Raw genomic sequence first — 19,096 nt, 5'->3', positions numbered from 1 at the left:
GAGCAGAGTCGATCGGGGGACATTATTGGATTCTGAGCATTCTCCGAGTTATTAAAATTCGAAGCGAACCGCGAGGCGACCAGAGCGAAAACTCCCCCTTTCGTCTCGCTGGTCTTCAGGGGTGGAACGTTTGTCGAAGAATATTAAAGCCCCGATACCCGAAGCCTCTAGAAAAGAGAAGAACTGTTGGCAAAATCCTAGCCCATGCATTTCTTACGCGATTTGTTAGCGACGAGCGAAGAAGCTTTCAACGAGCTTTAAAAATTTGCGGGGCTTCTGCTAATTTTATATGAAAATTTATATTTTAGGCATGGCTTGAAAGATCATTTGGAGAAGAACATGACCGATATCGACGTTAATTGTAGCATCTCTTTCAACAATTAGGAACCGTGATTAGCTTTCAAGAACCAAGAGCTACGACTCGATTATTTTCGAATGTAATATTGCGAGAATATTCGACTTGACGATGATGCCGATTAATATAGAATACTCGAATATTTTGACGAGCATTGTTAGCTCCATTATCGTACAATAAATATTATAGAAATAAAATCGCTGCGAAGAAATCGTCAAGTTCTTAAAACCGGCAGATGCGATCAAACAGATAATTATTCCATTACAATGGTAATGTAAAATAAGGAATCGTTATATTAATATCCATAGCGTGAAACTTTAGTACAAAGAAATCTACACCAACGATTGGTAATACGTTGAAAGCAGAAATCGCGATATTTTCCACGTTAATTTACCAAAGAGCGTCCAGAATATCGCAAGCATTTTATCGGCGGTCTCCGCCTACTCTACGTCGATGCTATCATAGCCTATTATCAAATCAAAATGATCAATCATCAGGGTCAATAGCGAATACCGGGGGAGGGTTGCCTTCTCACTGGTGCGAGGCAAACACAAAAGGCGACAGCCAGTTTTCAAGAGGGTCCGGTAAAAGGCGGCAGAAGTCACCGAGGGCAGATTCAAGGGAGGGAAAGGTGGCAAAGGTCGTTCTCGAACCTTGATCAGGGGTGTCCGTCTCGTGTGAGTAAATACAGGGATCTTCTTCGTAATCGGCGTAATCGTTCGACCGACCATCGATCATGCTTCCACAATAAACTTAATATCATTTCGCGTCGAACTGCGTGAAAAGTTGAACGCCCGAGAGATGATCCCTCGATTACACAAACGCGACTCGCGTAGTCGACATTGTACGTATTGGAAAGCGTATCGTGGAGAATTTTAAAGGAAACCAACGTACATTTAGTGATTTTGTCAAGGATACCTTTGCTATCGATGCAACGATGAACGAAACTTTTTTAAAGTAAATCAATCGTCGAGGAATTTTCTTCGGATCGTCCAAAGAGACAACGTTTGATATAATCGATATATCTGTTATATATAACAGGATCGGTACGTGAGAAAAGAATAAATTAGTCGAGATTTGCCATTGTGCTTGGAATGAAAAAGAGACCCAAACGAAAGCTATTCACGATTATCCAGAAACGCGATTGACATTCGTAAAAGAAAATCTCCGTGCAACGCGTAACCTACGAACTACATAGAAGCTCAATAAGAAGATAATAATCAGCCTGCTCCCTTACGAACAAAGCAGGCCGAACAATCAAGTAACGCGCACGGCACGCTAACGAACAAATAAAAATCCCTTCCGCGTGTTGCATTTTCCGGCGCATTAGTTGCGCACAATGGTTCCGGTAAAAGGTACAGCGGTAATGGTACGCAACGTAACGAGATCCAAGGAAAAAGGCAAACAATTCCGCCGCCTGATCGAATATAAGTAGATTAAACGCTAGAGAGCTATATATGAAAGTATTCGTTTATACGACGAATAAAAATACAAAGAAAAATAGACAATGTCCATTTTCAGCGATTTTACGCATGGAGCATCGGAATGAACGATTTATAAAAATTGACAAGTAAACGTATTTGATTAAGATGAATTAGAAAATTTGGTATACCGGTTAAAAGGTTGTTGATCCGCCGATGCAATCACAGATCTTCCCACTTCTAATACCGATTACTGTCATTTTCAAAAACGAAATTTGATGTTTCAATGTGATCCATGCGACATAATTTTCAACAAGACTATTTTCATTCGTTTCAAACATTTTTACAATCGTCTTCGAACGCGTAACACGAATCTTTCCCATCGATTCTTCCGATACACGCTGCACGCGTGTTACGGTAGCAAATAAAACACTGAAGATTAAAAGCGAGGGTGTCGCAAACGCACATGTGCGCGAGTTTCTCTGCTCGAAACGAGAAACGTGGGACGAGAAAAAAGACCGGGGGTGAAAAAAAAACGAGCAACTCCACGGTTACGTTTGATTTTTGATCTGCATTGCTGTTCGCCGGCCCGGAAGGAAAGCCTTTAGAGAATTTTTCCAGCTGGGAAAGCCGTTCGAATATTCACCGAGCTTCTGGTGGCTCTCTATTCAATCCGCTCTTTCATTTCCGTGATTGCTGTTTTAAATAATTGCATCTCTATACCTATCCGGTCGCGGAGTCCCTTCCTGACTCGTTTGCGCAAAATATTTGAAATCGACCTGGGTTATCCCTTCTCCGACACTCGCCCCTCCGCGACGTTTCCACGTTTTTCATCGGATGGCTTCGGTAACTCGCGATTTTTAATTAAATCCTCTCTGACTGGCGGCCGAGATCGATGAAAAGAAAAATGTTGGCACTCGTGCGCGACACGTTGCCAAACGGGATTCTATGAAATTGGCTATCGGCCCAAGCTGAGCGCGAATACTCGCGAATCGACGGGGGTAAAAAAGTCATTTGCGGGATTGAAATGGAAATTCGATCGTGTTCCCGTGGAAATTCCATTCGCACGAGAGTAGGACTTTGAACAGGCTGTTCTATTGATTTCAGTGAATTCGGTGGTCAATGAATATCTTTTTTCTTTCCTCTTTGTTCTTTTCGTCTTTTTTCCCTTTTTTTTCTTTTTTTTTTTTTTTTTTTTTGATGCAAATTATAATGGCCGTTAGAGGTGTAACACTGCTGGATAGAGACACGGCAACGCTGAAAAATTAGAAAGGACCTTTTCCTCGCTTTCGAGGGTATCGAACCCTCGCTTTTCGATATTTTTTAACAAGCTGCTCCACGGGGAAAAATATCATATTTCTGTAAAGGCGGCTCGAGCGTCTCCCTTTGACGTCCCCCTTTAAGTTTAGTTGCCATCTCGAGCCGGTGAACGATCGATCGTCTTGGTTCCGTCTCTCCCTTCTATTGTCACAGCATGGCCCGAGGGTGAAGCGAGGAAAACTGCTGGAAAAATTTACATCCTCGATTGCGACAGTATGGTCGTGTTTGGGTTAGCTACGAACAAACGTGACGAGAAATCGCATGGAAAACGTATCGAACGTTGGAAGAACGTTTTTATAGCGATTGACTGAATATGAATGTAAATGTGGTTGGTTACGCGTTGGTTATTGTGCACGTAATAGCATATTTTTATTTAAACCGACTGATATAAAAAGATTGACAGGGAAACGACGTTGTTACATAATATTTATATAGACCGAATTTAATCGTTTTTGATAGCGAATTATCGAGTAAGTAGGAACAACAACGACAGAGTATCGACAATTCGCGTCAATTATCGTTACTACTCCTACAATAATATTTCAATTTCGCATAAACGCGTATCTTTTCTCTGAACTGTTAAACCTCAACATTGCCAATCTATTTGTTAAATGGGTTAAAAGTTACATCTTTGCGCGTAAAATAAAGATCGTAAAATATCGGTAAAACAATAACGCAAACTGCAAATCAAAATTTCGAGATAATAATCCAAACCACAAATCAGTGCGATAAACCGCCTCCTCCGTGAAATCCACCTCGTTCTACGACCACGCTGCAATCTACGACCAGTTACAGTGTCAGAAAAGGACGAAAGCGAATCCGGGCGGCGCCGAACCGAGCGACAAGACTTTCTCGATCTTCCGTTCAAATCACCGGAGCCACTCCTGTCGCCGTGATATCTTTGTTCGACGAAAACCGGACGGAAGGAAAGCCCGTTCCTCGAACCGCGGCAAGAAAAATAAGTCCTTCCGCGAATCTGCGTTCCATCCAGCGTGAACGATCGACGAAGAAGAAATCGGAAAAATCGCAGAAAAATCGACGGGACGGTCGATGCATGCGAGGGTGGAAATGCAAGAGAAGAGAATAGAAGGGATGGCGTATCGCGGGTGTCGTGATTCGTGCGAACCGGCCTTTACGATTCGAAATCGGTCGATGGAAGCGGCGGAACGGGAGACAACGGCGAGAAAAGAAGAAAAGGAAAGGGAGACGAGGGAGAAAAGCGAGAAAGGAGGGCGAAGGAGAGGCGAGACAAGAAGGGAGGAGATGATAGAGGAACGGAAAAGGAAAGGGAGAGGAGAAAGAGAGAGAAAGAGAAAAGAGAAGCCTCGAGTGCTAAGCCCGATGCGAGAGAGTGGCCAGGCTAAGCCCAAGGCAGAAAGAAAGGTTTTATCTGCTCGTAGTTATTTATCGCTTTCCGTTGTAGCGCTGGCGTCGGGGCACGACCAATCAGAAGTCAGTATCCCCGGGTACCAGTCCGCGCCATCCGCATACATTATCGTGCGGAGCCTCGGCCATTGTCTTTCCACCGTTGTAAATCACATTTTATTCCCTCGCTTACGGTTTCGTTTTATTTATTTGTCGGAGAAACGTATCGCTACCGTACTCGTGGCCAAAGGGGCGCTCGCGCGCGCTCCTCGCGCTCTTCTAACGTGTACAGACGGACGAAGAGACGGACGTGCACACATAGAAATAGATATACCTATATACACACGTGTACCATCGCGGAACAACACGAGAAGGACACACGTGTAGCCAGAGGAAACACACGCTTCCCCGTAAAATCCGTGTAAAGGGAACACACATCCGTGAGTCGAGGGTACCATCGTGGTTGTTCCCTCTTGTTTTCTCCTTTGGACACTCTCTTGAATCGTCCTTTCCTCTCTTTCGTCGACGTAGAACGTGTGAGAGAGGGCTTCGAGGGGCAGAAACGAACGAACGACTTCGATTTTTATTAAGCACCCGGGTGGACCGAGCAACGTCCTCGTCCTCGTCGTCTCCAACGACGACTGTTTAACTAAATTCCATCGCGGGATCACCCTGCTGGTTCGTGATCTCCCCCTAGGACCCCGATAGCCTTTTTTCTTGCCCCGAGCTGCTCCGCTGGCCCGTTGTCCTCGTTCTTTTGGCCACGCTTTCTTTCGAGCCTTTTTCTTCTCTCTCTCCTTCTGCACGCCGCGGAATAAAAGTGAAAGGATGCCTCGCATGATTTACGGAAACGACGAGCTGATGAAACGGCTCTCCGGGCCCCGTTTTCGAACCGCACCGCTCCCCATCGACGACCGCGATCACCGCCTCCATCCACTACCACGCCATTCTAATTCCACGCGCTTTTTCTCCATCCTCCTATCGTGCTGCGTTCTTTTTTCCATAGCTTTAGTACCGATGTTATTGAGCATTCTATGGCAGTCGTTCGTGTATCGATGGTTTAAGCAGAAAATTATTAAGGCGTTCGTTATATCCAGATACCCTGCAAGATATCGTTTCGCGGACGCTGATCGTCTTGCTTCGTATAATTATCATTTATTTACGATAATCATAGAATACGCGCGTTCTACGCAAAGTGCCCGAAACGTCTCTGCATCCTCTTGTATTTAATCGATAAGTCGGATATCGTTGAGGATCGATCGTCTTCTCGATTTCCCGCCACGATACGCGTAGACTTTTTCGCGTTCCACGCTGCGAAATACTCGCAACGATATCGCACAGTACTATAATAGATATTATCTCGTTCAAAAAATGTTCGAAAGAGATATATACGTCACGCTTAATAACTGTTATCCGTAAATCGTGTTGCATTGACAATTGGCGAAAAATACCTGGTCGGTCGAGTAGTAATTCCGAATTAATAACACGAAGGAGAAAAGATTCGAAGAATTGGGTCAGTGATACGAAATTATGGTTTTCACGCAACAACGACAACTAAAGATCCATACGCACAGTTACAACTGGATAAATAAGTACATTGTACGATTCTGCTATAAACATAACGACGTCCGTTTCAATTATAACCGTGTCGTATTATTTCATTTACTCTCGTATCATCGAGCATCGATCTTTGTGCTTTGCTTCTTAACGATTCAACGATTCAACAGGAACGCATGATTTCTCCGAGTAGCAATGAAATCGCATTTCGAGAGTCGAACCTCGACTCCAAACGATTCGATGCGTAGCGCGGTTTATTAACATGCTTCGACGAACTGCTATTTTATATGCGCGCAATCCGCGCACCATGTTAATTATGGGTTGCGTTACCTTGTGCCGATACTTAACCACAGCGTTGTACTCGACCCGGGTGAATTATTTCGCTCGTACAAAGCCAAAGATTTACGAAGTTTCGTAGTAAAAACTATAACACCCCGATACCATCGTTACGTTGTGAAACCCTTTACGCATATGCTCGTAAACGTAGCATATAAAAGAAAAAAAAAGACTCGCTGATGTGTATAATCCCTTTGGGTTTTTTAATTAATCATATAGTTTTTCGCGTTATAATTGTACCGCAGTTAGGCGCAATAACGATGCTTCGGCATCTTCGGCTTGTTCAAATGTAATTGTGAATTATCTCTGCTCTTTCTGAAACCACTGCCATCATTATTATACGACGATGTAGAAAATTATAGTCGAACAAGTTGAATACGAGGTTCGTTTAAAAGTTCTGTATTACCTTGTCTTGTTTATATTTTAATAATACGTGTTGGGTTATAGTTTTTGCTGCAGATTGTAGGAATAATAACGTCGATAGTTGAGCATCTAATTCGCGAACGTGTAATATAAGAGATATTTTCTCACAGAATCCACATTTACGTTTATCCTCACACATGTGCGCTTCGTTTACGAATTATCGTGAAATTTCCCTTTTAAATTTCGTTTTCAATCGAGTTTGCTTTATCGTAGGATTTCGATCAGACGCGTAACTTGGCTCGATGAACGTATCGGTAGGCTGGCTAAAAACCAGACAATGACAAGTCAATTAAAGAAAATGAAAGAAAAAATTGATTATATAATAGAAAGTGACGTGCAAAACAATCGAGTCTCGAAGCGTAGCATAAACTTTCACGCTTATCAAGCTGCACCTACGTGGTGTTGCCATCGACGCATACGATACTCTCGTACCGCTTTCCTACGAAATATAAATCACGCTGCACGAAAGTGTCCACGGCCGCACTAAACCGGCCTCCGCGTGCCAGTAACGAAACAACAATCGACCATAACGTGACCCACCAACAACAATATTATTGATCTCTACTACTTGAACGATCAACGTCCTCGATGTTTATCGTTCGCGGGAATGCTCGAACCCGCCGAAAAAGCGAACAGAGACTGTTCACGGCAGACAGAGTGAAACGGCTGTATAAAGAATTCTACTGCAGTACGGCGACGCGACGGAGGCGCCGGTTTCGAGGCGAAAGAGAGTCTGGCCTGCTCTGTGGTTTCTTTCGATCGGCTTCCAAAATTAATAACGACTGATTTTTATCTCCAATCCATTTCCGAAGTTAGCAATTTCATTTTTAACGAAAAGACGTTGGAAAAGAATTTCGAACAAGTTAAAAATTTAATTTTTTTTTTAATCGTCTTTGATAACGTTGAAATTTTCAATAATTTTGTTCCAATAGAACAGAACGAATCAATCTAATCGATGTTCGTTAGAGGTATTGCATAGATTTAGTCCTGACCCTCTTCTCCTTTTATTCAAAATTATTTCGTGTATGAAAAATTAAAAAGACAAAAAAAAAAAAAAAAGAAAGAATTAAGGAAAATACATCACGACCGAATAAAACACCAAATGCTTGTGATAGTTTCAGCGGTGCAAGTAGACCATGCAGGCCAGGTTCTCTCCCAGCCTCAGTCGCGTCCTGGCCATCAACAGGTCAGTAACAACGATAAATATACATACATATTACTGAAACTTAAGCGTGCGGATAGAGACAGACGAGCGAGAACACTGTTCTATGTTATAATGGTATGACGCTGATTATCTGGATAAATAGGAGAATATACAATTTGAGACGTAAAAAAATCGGTAAAATCCGGATAATCGGCGTTTTATCGTAGAAGCGTATAGTTGCGTTGTTAACGCATTATGGATCGTTTAATTGAAAGCGGCGATGATGACGGTACACGTGATAGCGTAGATAACGGTGCGCAAATTACATGGCACGCATTCGCACGTGTTTGACTTGTATGTAGATAGTATCGTTTTCGTAACAGTATTGATGTGTTTGCCTGTGTCAGACGAGGAGTAACCTTTTTACCTTGGTTTCTCAGTAAATGGAAATTATTGAAAAGAAAAGGTACATTAATTTTAATGAGTCGGATAAGGTATCTGCTGGTTCGTTTAGCCTGATAATATAACCAGTTTGAAATTTTTAAAAATATTATGCTGTGTGAGTTAGGTATCTTATTTCGATATTACTATAGTGATAAATATATAGGTGCTCCAACGTTTCCAGATACCTGTAGCACGTATAGATGATATTCGGATAATGAGTTTTTGAAACGAAAGCTATAGGTGTAGCAAGATTTATAAAATTCTAAATTCTTCCTAAGGAAAATTTTATCAACGTACAATTTAATCTGCCACAGAACGTTCGACCTACAAATTTTGATAACCAATATGTTGATTTTTCGTTAGCTCGAGACGGATATTTCACTTATTTCATTTCTACATTAAAGGCTTTGTGTAATAAATTGAAATAGTTCGAGCAATAATTTGAAATTCAAAGTTTCGAGATTCGAAGTTCGCAGCTCACACAGATTCGAAATTTTACACTTTTATGATTACGTAGCAGTTACTCTACGTTTCTTATTACGAAATTGAAATCAATTTTTTCAATGTTCGTTCCAATACTATAAGCGAACGTTTCCAAAGTATAATTTATTCTACTTCTGATCATTTTTTTCCATGTAAATTTCACTTTTTCAAATCCTGTCTTAAGTAGACCAATAATCGTTAAAACTACGTCATTGAACGCACGCTCGAAAAGATGAAATATTGTCCATAACGTGTAAACTGCAATATAATACGAGATTTACATCGGTTAGCGACAAATTCATAACGCGTATAGAAAACCTCGCCGAGCAATTACAACGTGGCAGTGCAATTATTTATTTAATAGTCCGTGAAAGAGAAAGTCGTAGAACAGGTTGCTGCCACTGTTACGCGTCGTGGCCCTATCGATTATCGTTTCACGAAACATACTTCGATAGTTCGCTTAAACTTTTTCTCGTAAACTGTCGCGCGTTTTATGCAGGAACGTAACAACTTGGGAACAAAGAAACTTGTTGACCACCGACAACGAAGGAAAAGGCTTCTCGAAGCTGTTTTTCAGTGCGTTTCGAATATCATCTACCAGACTACGAAACATATTACTTGATATCTAGCATGGTAGAAAATTCTACAAATTTTTATATATCTTTTACCCCCAATATACGCGTGAAACTTTAAATCGTCGTAATTGTTAGATCTATGTATTAATTCGGTGTCTTTAGACCTAGCCATTTCTACTTAAAATTTAAGTATATCTTTTAACGTACTTAAAAATCTAATATCTATATATTCAGAATAGACTTTTAAACAAATTTTTAATTTTTTACGCGTCTTCCGCTTTCCTCGTTAAAGATAAATCCGACGTATCTCGTAATCCGTATCTAAAATTTCAATTTTAGATTAAATAGGCACCGAATTAATTTACGATCCTAATAATTTCCATCGTTATCCTCGCACGTCCAAACGACCATCCCTTGTTTTCTCCAATCCCCAATCGCGTTCAACTTTTTTTTCGTCGCCGTACACCCTGTTGCCTTCGCCATGGACGACCTTTTTCTTTGCGTGCGAAATTAGTCTAACCTCAAATTAGCTCCCCGTCAAACATCCAATGTTTCCCTCGTTCTGCCTTATGTCTCGTTACTGTTGTTTCTTTTTTTCCCTACTTTGGCCAACGAAACTCGAAACCTGCACGGTGGGTAACCTTGTTTTGTGTTGGGTCGCGCGACCAGAAGCTTTTTTGCCCTCCCCTTTTTTCAATTCTACTCCAGCGTATCTCACCCTTCATGCAAATGAGCGTATCGCGGATCTTCCTCGCCCCGTGCCAAGGGCGTGCTCGTCTCGTTTAGAAAGGAAATACTCGACGCAGAACGCCTCTCTTTGTGGCTTTGGCCGCGTTCTCTGTTTGTTGGGGTTGCACTGATTAACTTGTCGCGTGCGAAATTGCGTTAACTACGATTAAATACTTTGCCAACGATGTACCATGGTTGAGAAAGAGAAGAACGAATTTCAAACTATAAATTTTATTAACTCGATTAGTATCAACTGTCGCTGTTACGTTATTAGCACCTTATGTCACTAAAATATTATAATATTACGTTATATTGGTATAACGACTTGCATGCGGTTTTTCTAACGTTATTAACAATTCTAGTCGAAACAATAAATATTCATATTTCTTATACACAAGACGATATAAAAGTCACCCTCCTGAATTTTGTTAATCTTACTTCGTATTTCATAAAGCATCCTAGATAGAGAAAATTCTCTTTTTAATATAACCTGTCTGGCGTTAAAACAGTGACGTGGCAATGAAAGAAGGAAAATAAAGGAGACGATTAAGTATGAAAGAATAAACTCGATGTGAGGTCTACCAGACGTCACCTCGACCCTTAACACGACCCAAAAACCGTCAAAGTCTGCCTCCTGTTGTCATGTAGATTCGTAATCTTCCGCATTGTACCAAACAATGGAGGCATTCAGTCCCAGGAATAGTGTGAATGCTTATTAAAGTCACGCTGGTATTCACTGTGTTTAGCCTTTTCTGAAACCTTTGCTTACGATCGACAAAAAATGCCTCGATACAAAGAAACATGTCGACAAAGAAAAGCTGAATTTCTACCAGTCCTTGCATTAGTACGATGATTGGCCATCTAGCTGTAAAATTACGCTTTGATTGGATTTCTTTGCCTGGTATTTTAGATGTTTCGATTATTCTCTCATTTAGCGCCATCTTCTTAAATAGATTCTGATGGAAAATATTTGTGACTTATATCGAACCTTGAATCGCAATTAAACTCACTTTGATCCGATTAAACTACGTATAGCTTCTTAGGAAGATGACAAAATTTGTTATAGAAGAATTTTTATATTTTGTAAATCAACAATATACCAGGAAACGATAGAATTAGCAGAAATCTCGAGAATAATTTGTACGTGTAATTTCGCGAATTATTTTTAATGGAATTAACGATTGCTCTAGATTTAAAAATCTGGCTTAATTAAATAATTCTTTCGTTATCGTTCTACGAAATTTCTATTAAAAATATTTTGTTTAAACGCTCGCTTAATTTACAACGGAAAAATAATACAGCGACGAACGGTTACAAATCTTTAATTAAAAAACTCGGATATTCTTTATCACGATTAGGTATTGAAAGTGAAATAACGGATTTCGTAATCGTTTGTGTACGAAGGAAATACAACGAAACGTACGTCATTTCGTAACGAGTGTTGATTGTAGGTTTGACAGAAAGTTCTTAAAAATATTCTACTGCAGAAGAAATATTTCCGTGGTGACGCGAAAACGGTGAAAGCGAGCAAATGATACGAACGATTATTTTATTGTACCGAGAAGATAAACTGTCTGATCGATATCTAAAGGCGAACCCCTCGGTACGTATGCAGCAACAATGCTGCACAGCTCGACTACTCAATGATTTATAACCCCACTTATGAACCAAATCGATTTCTCTCGAAGGTACTATCCTGACGCCTACACGCTCTTTTAATACGGATAGATTCGAGAGTCTTCTATGAAAACAACGATGCTTTTACATCGTTTCGGTACGAAAACCGGGGATTAACCGTGCAAAAATCAAAACGTAAATTTCTATAATACGTGTGTGTGGACAAATTTTGGGATGCGTTGGGATAGATTTGGCTAAGGATCTATTTAACACTAACGTTTTATTCTTTCGTGCGATGGACGAATGCTAAATGATTCGAATGAAACAAACTAGCGAATATGTTAAAGCTGGATCTCGATTATCTCGACGCGTTTATCCATCTAAATTCTAAAAGATCTTGCACGTTGGTATAACCAGATCGTTCTATATTTTACGCGTACAGTACTAGCCCGATACAAGTAAAATATAAAAAAAATCCAACTATAATTATCATTCGCGTAGACAGAGCAATTTCCAGTGTAATTTAAATACAAGAGAACCATTTGCATGGACAGCGTCGCTCGTATATCATACACCGTGGATACCTCTCGTCCGTTAATCGAAAGCAACGTATAAACAAATTATCGATCAAACGACGGAAAAAAGCAGGCATCCGAATATCATCGGTGTCACGAAGACACCGTTCACAGGATCTCACGAGAATGATCGTCAATTCCGCGCCTGGAAACCTCCACCCTTCGATCACATACCGCGGCGTTCTAATAAACGTTTCACAAAAGGATTTTAAAAGCGGAAGGGTATCCAATTATCGCCTGGTCACGACATCCGATCGTGCTGGAATTGCAAAAATAAATTCCCCGGATAGCCTTGCTCCGTCCGTAAGGAATAAAGGGGGTGATGGTTGACGAAGAGAGGGTAAACGGAAGGTGGCGAGGATGCAGTGTCAAGAAAGCGGAAAGTCCGATAATGAGACGTCCTCGCTTTGAAGTTGAAGGCAGGGCGATCGTCGAATGTCGACTTTCGATCGACGAGAAATGAGGCGAGCCCGATGAAGAACGAGGAGAAAGGGCAAAATAAAAAGAAGGCTACGAAGGTGGCAGAGGGTGAAATAAAGGCTGTTAGACGGTGGAAATTACTCTTTTCTGGAAAATCACGTGTGCCAGCTGCTGGTTGCACCAGCGATCGCGTTGTCGTATCGACTAAACAGCGTGTCACGTTCGTAGACAGACGACACGGACCGTGAAAACGATGTATGTACCGTTCGAAACGCTTCCATCTTCCGTACTTTTCGTCGTTTAGCGATCGTTTGCAAGGGTGAGGGGGGTCTGGCCCCTTCTCTTTCTCTACAAATTCAATAGCGAATTCGCCGCATCGTTAAACGATACAACTCGTAAAATTTCGCAGTTCGATGCGAATAAACGATTAAACGGATGCATGTTGACGATCGCAGTGGAAAACTTTGCGTTCAGTTTTACCTTGAAATTTCGATCTTTTATATGGCAGTTTAAACGCGCAAACTTTTATTCCTGATGTTTGAAGGTATCGTCATTAGTAATCTTAATTCTGTTATTATACTATATTTTCGCTTTAACGACTTAGCGTTATCTTCGCGCAACGTTGCAAGAAATTTTATCAAGATTAGATAAAACGTAATTTTTCCATCTCAATTACGAATAAAATAATTTCTTTCGATTGTGCATTCAGGGAATATATATTCGAGAGGGTGGATCTCGTGACTAGTACACCATCGTGTCTGCTCGCGACGATACTCTGTCGCGTATCGAAACGTCACGACAGAGATACCGAGGGTCGACGTCCGAATTAAAATGTTTTAAATAGCAATGACAGTAATTGCTCGGTATAAATAGTCTTTTTGTATTCTACCTCCTTCGCCGATTGATTCGAGGTTGATCACGTCCGATGGAACGATGTCGTATAAATTACCTTCTCTCAGCTTGAAAATGGTCCGCGTGATTCTAAATCGAAAGTTATAAATTATAAAATTCATATGTACATATGATCGCTTATTTCGCAGCATAAAATTAGATCCAAGTATATAAATTACTCTTTTAAAGCGTCGCACAAATACACGACGTCGGTAGCAAACGCGTTAAGCTCGCGTAGACAGAAAAACTCACAGCGAAATGACAATCGTGAAGCGACGAAGTTTCAGAGTCCCGAATGAAATACAGTATATGATAAAAAGGAAAGTAAAGAAGTACAAAGAGACATATACATGATTATTTTATGACACGATGGATTGGTCAGCACCTGCAGGACTCACGATCGTCAAGGCGAATGACCGTCTCCTCGCATTGTCCAAGGTTACGGGTCATCCCTGACCCTGCCACGCGTCCACCCCCTTTGAAAAAACTTCGGTAATGATCGTTCGTGACATAAAGCTATTTTTTGTTTCGACGCCTGCTATCCGTAAGAACCAGCGGCAATTGCGGCCCGCAACGCACAACCACACAAAGAAACTATGTATGTAATCGGAATACATTTGCGAGAATCACTGGGGTGAGCACGCATCCCCCATACTTCCCATAATAACGGATATCCGCGTATAAGGGGGGAAAAAATAGAAGAACTAATTTGCCACCCCCCGTATACTGAACTAGCGACCGCTTGAAACGAAGTATTAATAAGGGTAGTGTGGCTTTACATACAAAATACATGTTATAATTGGGTGCTTGCGAAGCTCTTTACGCGAAGGTGCTGATAAAAATAGTACAGGAACAATTTCACCGTACTTTTATTCTTCGATATTTTGACATTTATTTATATACAGGGTGGTTGGTAACTGGCGGTACAAGCGGAAAGGGGGTGATTCTACGCGAAAAAAGAAGTCGAAAATATAGAATAAAAATTTTTTTTTTTTATTTTTCCATCGAGACAACGATCTACAGTAAGATCCGTTATAACGTACCGCACGCGTACCGAGCGAAAATTTAAAGTCGATTTTCTCGAAAACAAAGCCTCGAACGAAAAATTTGTATTCTATATTTTCGACTTGTTTTTTCGCGTAGAATCACCCCCTTTCCGCTTGTACCACCAGTTACCAACCATCCTGTATATGTTTGTATTTCTTGGAAATTAGCATCGTTTAACGTGAAACAACAACTAAACGTGTATTTAAATTTGTTGCAATTTTGGCAAAATTTCTTTCAGTTTCGTGTGAAGATACGACTAGATCGTTAGGACGAAAATATAATAAATAATTCATCGAAATAGTAGAATTAAGATCAATAACTGTCTGTAAATATTAAGAATGAAAGTTTTCACGGTTAAACTGCAATAGCGCAAAATTGAAGGTCCAAGATAAAATTGAACATAAAGTTTTCCAATTTGATCGTCAACGTGTAACAATTTAATAATTTATCCGAGTTGCGTCGTATGACAAAGCAGAAACTTTAATATTAAATTTCTAGAGGAAGAGAACGAACCCCCGGTAAAGTTTTACCTGCGAAGGGAATGAATAATTAACATCGAAGCATGAAATTTTGTAAATTGAATGTTATTTAGTTGCAAAAAACAATAATGTGGAATCTTTTCCATTATCATTTTTCGACCCTTTCTTAAGGGCACGCAACCTATCGTCGACCTACCATTACTCTGCTACGGCACAACCCCAACTTATTTAAGTTTACTCGTGCATGACATTCAATAAAATAATAAAATCTCGTTTCTATGAAAATAGACGATATTTTTTAAATTTCAAAATATTTAGTTGAATTTTTTACTCGACCACAACGGTTAATTAGACACAGTATTTTGTTTTTTAACTTTATACGTGTAAATTGGAGTTCGCACGAGCGTTTTGTAAATTTTAAAGATTAATGCAAAGGTGTTAATTAACCAAATCGACTGAACATTTTATCGAAGTACGGATAAAAGCGTCGTACACGATGAATAGGTCGCGTAAAGACGTGACGGTTCGTATAAAAAATATGATCATCTAGTGCGGTCCATAGACAGCCTCTCGAAGCATAGTTTTTTTTCTACCCCGTAAAATATCCTCACCCACCCCATAATTCGACTCTTCTTGGTCTGCGTGCCTATCGTCGCTGGTTATTAACAACAAAAGAAAGAAGAGTGGGGATATAGACATTAGTACCACCCTTGTCCCCGCCCTTCGTGATGCTATAAATATAAAAATAACCCTCACCCCTAGGATAAATTTCTATCAGCCATGCGGGAAAATGTGGCCCGTGGAAAATACAATTCGAAACCGACATATGGAACTTTTGTTCGATCGTCGCTACCGATGGAAGATTCTTTCGGTGAAAAGAGAATGTGTATCATCGGCAAATATTCAAGTGACAATTTAAAAGAGTTCGTATTACTTTTTAACACGTTTTTTTAACGTAGGCAATTTGATACTCTCTATATATCTATATTTCTTTTAAAAAATGTTAAATAATCTCTATCACAAAATCTCTTCAAGTCGCTGACCTTCCAACATATTTACGTGGAAACAAACGCCACGATTATTTTCAGTTTCGTTGCGTTGTAACTGTTAGCGATAGAAATTCCTGGTCCGATATAGTATGCCAGCTAAAAATCAACGACACAGCATTGTAAAAACGTTGAAGAAAACTTAGGAAGGTACACTTCTACGGAAACGTTTACGACGGTTTTAGGATAGTCGATGGTTGACTGGCTCTTTTTTTGTACAAAGTACAAAGGGGCCGGTCGGAGGGTGAAGAAATCACCCTTTCCGCGTGTGTCTATGTACCGCCAGGGGTGATAGTAAAAAATAACCAAGATATACGGCGGAGCCAGCAGTGCCTCCGGGAGCATAACTCTGCTAATGTATCCTGGCGAAACTTATTCTATGCTACGATCTCTCCCTTTAGCAAGTCTCTTCCCTTTCTCCGAACCCTCTGCAACCCCTGTACCTATTTCTCCGCTAATATAAAGAAAGGCAACAGTCTGTATTAGGATCTACATTCGCTAAAACGCGAAAGCTGCAAATTTTCTATCTCTATATTTTGGTGGACTAGTTAGGAACGTTCGAACACAGATATAGAACACTTCGAAGTTCGTTCAATTTCATTCAGTTTTATAAAAACTACTATCAAAGTTACAAAATGCTACGAGAGATTGTACGTTTTCGTTAACATAGATTATCGTAATTCTTGTTATTAGTAATAATACAGAAACGCGAGAAGCGTTAACGTTACGTTGTTTGGAAAATTTATAGTCATTTCTAACAAGTGATATCTTTATATTTAGCCAGATTGGAAGACAATTATTTAGTGGAAATGTGTTTCGTTAAAATCTTGTTTACTTTGTTAACAGTAGATTGAAATATGTAAAATGGAAGCTGTCGTGCAATTACTACTAACTTCGTCGATCAACGATAGATTCTTACAGTTTAAACGATTCTCACCTGATTCTAGTTTACACGCCATTTCTACAAAATAATCGAAGAGCGGAAGTAAAAATTCGGGTTCTTTATTATCAGGAGCAATATCAATAATCACGGAGGGAAGCGTTATCACAGTAATTCGTACAGTTTTTAGCGTTTCGCGTGTGATACAGGATGTATGTTACACGATCACTTTCCTGAATTAAGTTGTATGTGTCACGTGCCACTCCTTCGTACTTGAACATGTGCGTAAAGCAAATCTGCTTCAATTATTCCATCGAATAAGAAAATCTGTCTTGGCACTTACAACCTTTTTAAGGAAGCTATACAACTTACATCGTTTCTTGAAATATAAAATTCTTTTTTACTGTTAATTAACGAGTCTTTGATATATTAAAAGTAAAAATATTATAAAGTTACGATACAAAACAGTATAGCACGTGTAAATAAGTTTTCTTGTATTTGTATATACTTTTCTATATTTATTCGTTACATTATATCGTTATATTCGGTCGATAAATAACGTTCTGATAAACAAAAGACTGTTTGCCACAAAACTTTAGCTTTGGCACGCGCACATTTATTCGACACTTCCAACGTTCAAATTAACTTGGCTGTTAATAACTCACGAAAAACTTCTACATCCTCGTTCCAAACGTAGTATCATTACTTAAACATAGCTATTAACGGTTTCCATTCGATCGTAAACAAAAGCATTCTCGGTCACTTAATCAAGTCATCAAATTAATCCACGTAATTACAGAAGACATAAAAACATCCCCGTGCCGCGTCGAAACCGCAGACTAAACGTTTCCCCAGCGATTCGGGCATTAATTGCCACGATGTAACGGGTGTACGAAAAGAAAAAGGGTCTGAAGGCTGGGAGAGTGGAAGCAGCCGGCTTCGAGTCATAAACGTGAGTTATGTCAGCCGTTGGATAGTTGAATCTCAGTATTCTGTGGCGCGCTTTCGGTCCGTTAATATCTTCATTACTAAATCATCCCCGCCCACGGAGCATCGTTCGCGTTTCCTCGCGCTGCCTTCAGATAGACGATCGCGTAGATGGGAATTTCTGGATTCTACCCTAACCACGGCCATTTTCATCCACGGCACATCGCCGGTTTATGCGATCGGTTATCTCCAATCCGGCAAACTACTCTACTCTTGCCGTTTCTTGCCGAATTTCCCTGGAAATCTTGATGAAACGGAAAGGTGGATTAGGTACGGAAAACGAGGAGGATTGAGAATTTCAAAGGAGAAATCGCTGTAAGTTCGAGTCTCGTAGAAATCTCGTTTCAAGCGAAAGAGACAATTTTTTATTAAAAAAAAAAAAAAAAAATTGAATTCGAATGAAATCGAGTTCCTTCGCAACTGTTCTATTCTTTCCGTTCTGTTCTTTAAGAATCACAGAAAAGTCGACCGTGAAGATACGTATCCACGTAGAAAGGGTCTCAGTTTTGATCGAAAGAAATGTATCTCGTCGAATCAATGTCATCGTTGTGAAACGCTGTATTATTTTCATAAAATTCCTACTAACTCTATTTCACGTGAATGTGAAATTCATAATAAGTATATTTATTCCTATAATTTTTCGTTCTCACCTGGTTAAGGATATTTAGATAAACTTCGTCTTTAGTTGTATCGTACGTATGAAAAGAGTCACGGACGATTTGATACAAAGAACGGATTTTAAGTGGCATCGTTTTCAGAAATCAGACGAAACGTACATACAAAGTAACGGAGCCATCGAGTCAAAATTAACGTTCTCTCTATTTTCCCTGGGCGCTGTTGTTCCAGCTACTGTTACGAGGACGCGCTTTCTACCAGGAATTAAACCAGCGACCTTAAATTAAACCGTTCATACGAACGGGTCGTAAGGCCTGACACTCGCGATAATTCACGTCGACCCACGTTGACAGCACCGCCGTGTCGCATACAAATGGCGAAAATTCG

General features: G+C 40.2%; 1 protein-coding gene and 1 long non-coding RNA gene across 12 annotated transcripts in view; one reads left to right on the top strand and one right to left on the bottom strand.

Annotated features, from left to right (window-relative positions):
• The window catches only part of LOC126864080 (uncharacterized), a 156,823-nt gene that overhangs the window by 67,963 nt on the left and 69,764 nt on the right, over positions 1–19,096 (bottom strand). The window lies entirely within an intron of this gene.
• Positions 1–19,096, top strand: part of LOC126863993 (zinc finger homeobox protein 4-like) — a 410,183-nt gene that overhangs the window by 361,384 nt on the left and 29,703 nt on the right. For 2 of the 11 annotated variants that reach the window (XM_050614829.1, XM_050614830.1), the window contains exon 11: positions 7,893–7,963. The exons of the other annotated variants lie outside the window; for them this stretch is intronic. In XM_050614829.1, the coding sequence (XP_050470786.1) occupies positions 7,893–7,963 (71 nt within the window). The remainder of the gene's footprint in view (positions 1–7,892; positions 7,964–19,096) is intronic. 11 annotated transcript variants of the gene reach the window in all.

This window comes from Bombus huntii, chromosome 3 (genome assembly GCF_024542735.1).
Source record: "Bombus huntii isolate Logan2020A chromosome 3, iyBomHunt1.1, whole genome shotgun sequence".
Lineage (NCBI taxonomy): Eukaryota > Metazoa > Arthropoda > Insecta > Hymenoptera > Apidae > Bombus > Bombus huntii.
Note: the sequence above shows the minus strand (reverse complement) of the source record. Positions and strands in the feature narration are given on the sequence as shown.